The 7,111-nt window shown below is 36.7% G+C and overlaps 1 protein-coding gene across 3 annotated transcripts in view; it reads right to left on the bottom strand.

The window, feature by feature from the left end:
- Window positions 1–5,398: 5,398 nt before the first annotated feature.
- Window positions 5,399–7,111, bottom strand: part of EML1 (EMAP like 1) — a 199,599-nt gene continuing 197,886 nt past the window's right edge. For all 3 annotated transcript variants that reach the window (XM_048855472.2, XM_048855471.2, XM_048855473.2), the window contains one exon: window positions 5,399–7,017. In XM_048855472.2, coding sequence (XP_048711429.1) covers window positions 6,892–7,017 — 126 coding nt within the window. In that variant the 3' untranslated portion in view covers window positions 5,399–6,891. The remainder of the gene's footprint in view (window positions 7,018–7,111) is intronic.

Genomic DNA, 7,111 nt, shown 5'->3' with positions numbered 1-7,111 from the left:
GAACAGAGAAACAAGGACAATTCAAGGAATTACAGTCCAGTCATCTTAACTTCAGTACTCCCAAAGATAATGGAGTAAATAATCAATTAATTTGCAAACACCTAGAAAATAAGGTGATAAGTAACAGTCAGCATGGATTTGTCAAGAACAAATCATGTCAAACCAACCTAATAGCTTTCTTTGACAGGGTAACAAGTCTTGTGGCTGTGGGGAAATAGTAGATGTGGTATATCTTGACTATAGTAAGGCTTTTGCTATTGTCTCACATGATCTTCTCATAAACAAACTAGGAAAATATAGCCTAGCTGGAGCTACTGTATGGTGGGTGCATAACTGGTTGGAAAACCATTCCCAGAGAGTAATCAGCGGTTCACAGTCAAGCTGGAAGGGCATATCAAGTGAGGTGCCACAGGGATCAGTTCTGGGTCCAGTTCTTTTCAATATCTTTATAAATTATTTAGATAATGGCATAGAGAGTACACTTATAAAGTTTGTGGACAATACCAAGCTGGGAGGGTGCAACTGCTTTGGAGGATAGGATTAAAATTCAAAATGATCTGGACAAACTGGAGAAATGGTCTGAAGTAAATAGGATGAACTTCAATAAGGACAAATGCTCCAATTAGGAAGGAGCACTCAGTTGCACACATATAAAATGGGAAATGACTGCCTAGAAAGGAATACTGCAAAAAGGTATCTGGAGGTCCTTGTGGATCACAAAATAAATATGAATCAACAGTGTAACACTTTCGCAAAAAAAAGCGACCATCATTCTGGGATGTATCAGTAAGAGCGCTGTAAGCAAGACATGAGAAGTAATTATTCTGTTCTACTGAGCACTGATAAGGCCTCAACTGGAGTATTGTGTCCAGTTCTGGATGTCACATTTCAGGAAAGATATGGACAAACTGGAGAAAGTCAACAGGAGAGCAACAAAAATGATTAAAGGTCTTGACAACAAGATCTGTGAAGAAAGATTGAAAAAACTGGTTTGTTTAGTCTGGAGAAGAGAAGACAGTGGGGGGACGTAACAGCTTTCAAGTGCATAAAAGGCTGTTACAAGGAGGAGGGCTTAAATTGCAGCAAGGGAGGTTTAGTTGGACATTAGGAAAACCTTCCTATAAGGGTAGTTAAGCACTGGAACAAATTACTTAGGGAGGTTGTGGAATCTCCTTCATTGGAGGTTTTTGAGAACAGGTTAGACAAATACCTGTCAGGAATGGTCTAGTTATTACTTAGTCCTGCCTTGAGTGCAGGGAACTGGACTGGATGACCCACTGAGGACCCTTCCAGTCCTACTCTTCTATGATTCTATGACAAGCTCTCCCTTGTCTGAGAACATCACACAGAGAAGATGAAACTAAAAATACATTAGGTCAAGCAGAATTTTCTTTTGGACCTGCAGCCTTCTGTTATAACAGACAAGGCATTTGCTTTAAGCAAAAAGCCATTTTGCCAGAACATGTCTGCTTTTCACATATATCAGATATTCACATACAAAGCTCATGGCAGACATGAATCCAGGGTCCAATCCTGCAAGCTGATGCATGCCTCAACCATACTTGGCTCCCTTGTACTTCAATGGGAATTGGGAGCACTGAAAATCTCTGACACAGTGTACTGTAGATTTGGAATGTCAGTGCATATTCAAGCACAATTAGACCTCTCAATTCCCACATGGCAGCATTGCTGTGAGCTACAAAAGCATTCTGGGAGTTAGCATGCAAATTAGTTCTGTAAGCATATTCTTTGCTTAAGAACTCCCATCTCCAGTGCTGATATATGAAATGGCTTTTTATCCAAGGTAAGTTTCAGAGTAACAGCCATGTTAGTCTGTATTCGCAAAAAGAAAAGGAGTACTTGTGGCACCTTAGAAACTAACCAATTTATCTGAGCATAAGCGCTGTAGCTCACAAAAGCTTATGCTCAAATAAATTGGTTAGTCTCTAAAGTGCCACAAGTACTCCTTTTCTTTTATCCAAGGTAAGTGTCCTATTATGAACTGTTAGTGTCTACAAATATTTATGGAGCAGAACACAGTTTCCAACTTGCCAAACTGCGTTTTGTGAAATAGATTATAAAGCTTTTAACACAGCTTTAATTATACCTGAAAGGATAGAAAAATCTTAGCAAGAAATGAGCTAACATAGAGTTTAGTCACTGAGGGATTGATCTGATCCTGTTGTTACACCTGATTTACACAAATGCAAGTGTCTCCCAAACCTAGCCAGAGAGGGTTAGACACGTGTAAGTGAATCAGGTTCATCTGGTTTCTGAACCAGAACTCTCTCCCTAAGGGACCAGCGGAGATCAAGTAAAGGAGGATGGAGGGATACATCAATACAGAGGTCTGAGGGGGCCTCTAGTTTAATGAGGAGTAGCATGAGTTCCTTCTTTCAATAAGTTACTACTGTTCTGTAGTTGGACGTCTGTGAAAATAAAATTTCAGCAGTTAAGGTGAGAATGGAATTCAGAACCCTGAGCTAGGTTGCGTCCCATAGGAGGAGAGTCGTCTACAGGCTAGGACACTTCATGTTTCAATTCTTGTAGGAAACTCCATGTCAGCCCATTTCGACTGGAGAGCTGTAACACAGCCTGCCAGACCAGGGGAGACCCTCAGATTGGTGAGGGCACTATTCAGATTTTGCTAAGACTCCAGAGGACTGGAACAATTATGCCTGGATTCTGCTACCTTTCTCCTTAAACTCATGGGAGGGAGTTGCTTTCCCATCCATGCATGCCCCCGAGCTCTGCCAGACTGACCTTCCAGAGGGGGAGCCCATGAAAGAAACTGCCAGTATGGATGCCATTATCTTATATGAGGAAGCCCCCAGAGGTTTGACGGGGGATGATAGCATGGAGAGCTGCCATTCACATGATCCTACCCAGCCACAAATGCAGCTCCACCAAGGTATGAAAGAGGGATATCGATATCTATTTGTTAGAAGTACTGGGCCTTTTCAGAGGCAGTTAAGGGATTTTTCCCACTAGCTGTGGTATGTTCAAGGATTTGATCTAGTCCTCTCTGAAGGGCTCCAGTTCTAGGCAAAAATTTTACATCTCAAAGCAGTACTAGATAAAATGGAATCTAACATTTTAGAAAGGTCGGTTATTTTCCCAATGAATTGGTATCACATGGTGCAAACAGATGTTAAGAAAAAGCCACTATATTTTCTACATTAATGTGTTTTGGAGAACTGATGAATATCAGCCATGCTTTCCTGAGATCACATAGGAAATTGTATTAATTAGGATTGGTCAAATATGATTTGATTAAAAATGGCTTTTAGAATTATAAGAATTTTTGTGTGAACATTGTCATATTGGTTGAAGTTTTCCATTTTTTTAACAATTTGAACCAATTTTTTTTATGCAGGTTGAATGAAACTGGAAAAAGCATTCTCCTCCTTCCTCCCCACCCCACTTTTTTAAAAAATGACTTGGTCTCAATAAAGCTATTACACTGTAACAGATGAGACTTTGGCCTTTCGAGTTAAGAAAATATAAAAAAGAAAGTGTCATCTGAAGTTGTTTGACATTTTGTGACTATTGCAGTGTGTCAGTAACCTCAGGGAAATTATGGAATGTGTTTACATACATACACACACACACACACACACACATCCTCCCTGAAACTTCATGTTAGAGACTGATTTTCTAGGGAACATCTGCTAGGATAACCTCTCAAGTTTTAACTCCCAGTTAAAACTCGATGTGCCATGTTGCGTTTAGAGAGACAAGGTGGGTGACATAATAGTTTACTGGACCAACCTCTATTGGTGAGAGAAACACGGAGCTCTGTTTAAGCTCAAAAGTTTGTCTCTCTCACCAACAGAAGTTGGTCCAATAAAAGATATCACTTCACTCACATTGTCTCTCTAATATCTTTGAACCGACATGGCTATAACAACACTGCGTACAACATATTGCCTTTAGTCAATCTTGTTGGTATGAATTAAAAAAATACCATCCTTTTATTATTTCCTTTCCCCAACCTCTACCTACTTGTCTGTCTGTCCTTAAACTGTAAGCTTCTTGGGGTCAGGACAGTTCTTGAATGTCTGCAAAGCACCTAACACAAAACGGGCACTACCATAAACAAATACATAATAAACAGATTTGAGCAATGGTTTAAGTAAAAAGTAGCTTATTAAATTGAACAGTATTGTACTTTTCATAGATGATAAGGCTAGAAGGGATGACCGTGATCATCTCATCTGACCTCCTATATAATACAGACCATAAAATACATTAACATACAAATCTGTATATCTTCTAAGGAATGAAAACCTGGTCACATTGAAGTTGAAGGAAAAACTCCCATCAACTGCAATTGAGCAAGATTTCATCCAGAGAATTTAGGTAACTGCAATCCAATTATCCTAAGCCTGATCTTTCATGCCTTATGTTCCTTGCCATCAATCATTTCAAAGGAAACTATACTTTTGAGTCAGTTCTTTTCTCCCATTACAGCAGCGTGTCTTTTCCTAGCAGCAGTATAAACAAGTCAAGTCCTCCAAACAGGATGAGATGTTTCTCATTCTGACAGATACTTGCTAGCACCAGCTGGAAAGGAGAAAAGAAGCTTTACAAATAAGAATATGTAAAAACCAACAGGAGGGGAAAATGAAGCCAAGCAAAATATTCATTTAAAAATAGGCTATGTTTTAAAGTTCTGGCTTATTTTTTCTTTTGTTTTTATAATCAGAAGCAAACAGGAAAAAAAGGACATATTCCTGAAAGCAGTGGATATTTGCCAACTTAACTTTGTCATTTCTTTATTCATAGAGTTTTGGAAAACAGTATTGTAAAAACAGGTATGATTTTGAGATTTAATATGTTGTCATCTGAGAAGTTTCAGACATATGGAGTTTAGTTGCTAGGTTTGGTTAAAACAAACAGTTTGGAAATTTTGTGGCCCCAGAAAACAAGCTGAATATACCTCTTCATCAATTTGGAGGAAAGTAGTGATAATAATTAGAGTACACAACTTAAGCATGTATATGGATCATCTGTAAAGTTTGCATATAAAGACCATCTTCCCCACTGTGGGATGATATTCCTTTTAAGTTCATATCTTTAAATTCATAATTTACTGTATGAAAAACATCTCTCTTCCACAATATAAGGAAAGTACAGAAATAAACAGCAGAACTTTGAAATGTTTTGTTGTATTAAGCAGTTAGAATCAAGAAATAAACTTGTAGGTTGAAATCCTGGTCCTCTTGACTTTCACCCTATATGAACACAGTATTGGTCAAATCTTCAAAAGCATCCTCTATAGGTATGCAAATAATTACATACACAAAAACTCAGATTTCATTCCCCAACAATCTTTTCACATCTGGTTTGGAATTTAAAATGTATCCCATTAAGTGAAAGCAGATCACAGTAAAGCTTTAATATAGAAATGAATTTATGTTAAATTGCACAGGAAGGATACATCAAAACAAAGCACTTTAATACATGATTTATTATTGTCCTGCACTTTCAGTATAGCAGGTGGCAATGTAATAAAAAAGGTTTCAAAATTCATTGATTCCATTTCATTTAACCACTCTAAACAAACAACCAGTGTTTTAGAGTTCAGAGAATTAAAATGTTTACTGTTCATTACAAGCAAAGCTTTAATATTAACTTTTCAGAGTCTGCTTATTATTCTGCTCTTTTAAATTCTTTAGATACATTCCTCAAGGTAAACAATAAATTTCAATCTGTTTCACAATCAAAATTGATAAGGCCTTCTTAACCATTTTATACCACCTCCACTATTACTTCATTGCAAAACACAATCTTATGTCATACTATAAATATCCATCCATGCACAAAACACAGGGGTCAGAAGTTACACATTAATATTTCATGTAGGCTTCCAATGCTTCCTTTTCCCTCTGCAGGTTTATGGTACATTTTAAAAGATATCTTTAGACTTGGTCTACTTGGTCTTAAAATACAAATATACAATATCCATAAGCATAAAAAAGTAAAGCCTAGATTGCCTTACCATTTATAATGAACTGCTAAAATCTTATACATGTACAATATAGCATCATGCTGATTAATATACATATTAGTTAAATATATTAACCAATAGTGGGGATGTGGTCAAGTTTTGCTTTTTGTTTTTGATAAGCAGTTGTTCATGTACAAGTCAAAAAGATTTTTTTAATTTAAGCTTACACTGAATACCTGAACTAGATAAACATCTTTAAACCCTTTTGAGATATTCAAGTTAAACTGGAGTATAACCTGCTGATTTGAAAGAGAATGTAGTTCCTCAGTGGTGGAATTTAAAGATTTGTTATTCGCAAGAAAATGCAAATTACTGAATTCTAACATTCACATTTTCATATGTAACATGTTAATTATTCTGTGTCTTCTAGCTTGGGTTATTCCTTTAGTATGAATTCATCACCATCCATCAGAAACCTCAATGTTGCCATAGATTTTTCTAAATAGGTAGATATACAGTACAAAGTGTAGACAGTGAGACAATTAAGCATGTATATACAGTATTCTGAAAGGCATTTTTGTGACCATTTTAGTAGAGTTTGTAGAAAACAGTTAAGATAGTCACCAGTTCCGCTGATATCACTGTATTGAAAACTTTCAAGCCACATTTTTTTATATTAAACTTGTACTGCTGCATATATTGTACAACAAAAGAAAAATATAGCTCATTCTTTAGGAGTGATACCTAATGAATCACTAAACTGAGTAAGATAACCAGCACAGGGCTTAATTTTCCTGAGGTCTGTAAGAATTTTTAAACAGAATCACAGTGACCAGGCTAAACTGCAAATGTACTGTTTAAGTTTTAAATATACAGTTTGTACAGAACTTCTGTGCATGGTCATCTCATGACTGTGTGTGTTCACACCGATGTTTCCTCTAAATGACTCGCCACTGCATAATACTTGTATCTTTTCCACCTGTGGAGATGAGATGGGTGTCTTCACACAGAAAATCTACATTAGTTACATGACTACTATGTCCACCATACACATGGCTTGGAGCCTGGAAAATATCAATACAGGATGTTATTACTGCAGATAAATAATATACATTACTGTAACAAATATTTAATTATGTATAACATTCAAACTACAAT

The sequence above is a fragment of the Caretta caretta genome, chromosome 6 (assembly GCF_965140235.1).
Source record: "Caretta caretta isolate rCarCar2 chromosome 6, rCarCar1.hap1, whole genome shotgun sequence".
Classification (NCBI taxonomy): Eukaryota; Metazoa; Chordata; order Testudines; family Cheloniidae; genus Caretta; species Caretta caretta.
The sequence above is the reverse complement of the archived record's forward strand: the minus strand, read 5'-3'. Positions and strand labels throughout refer to the sequence as shown.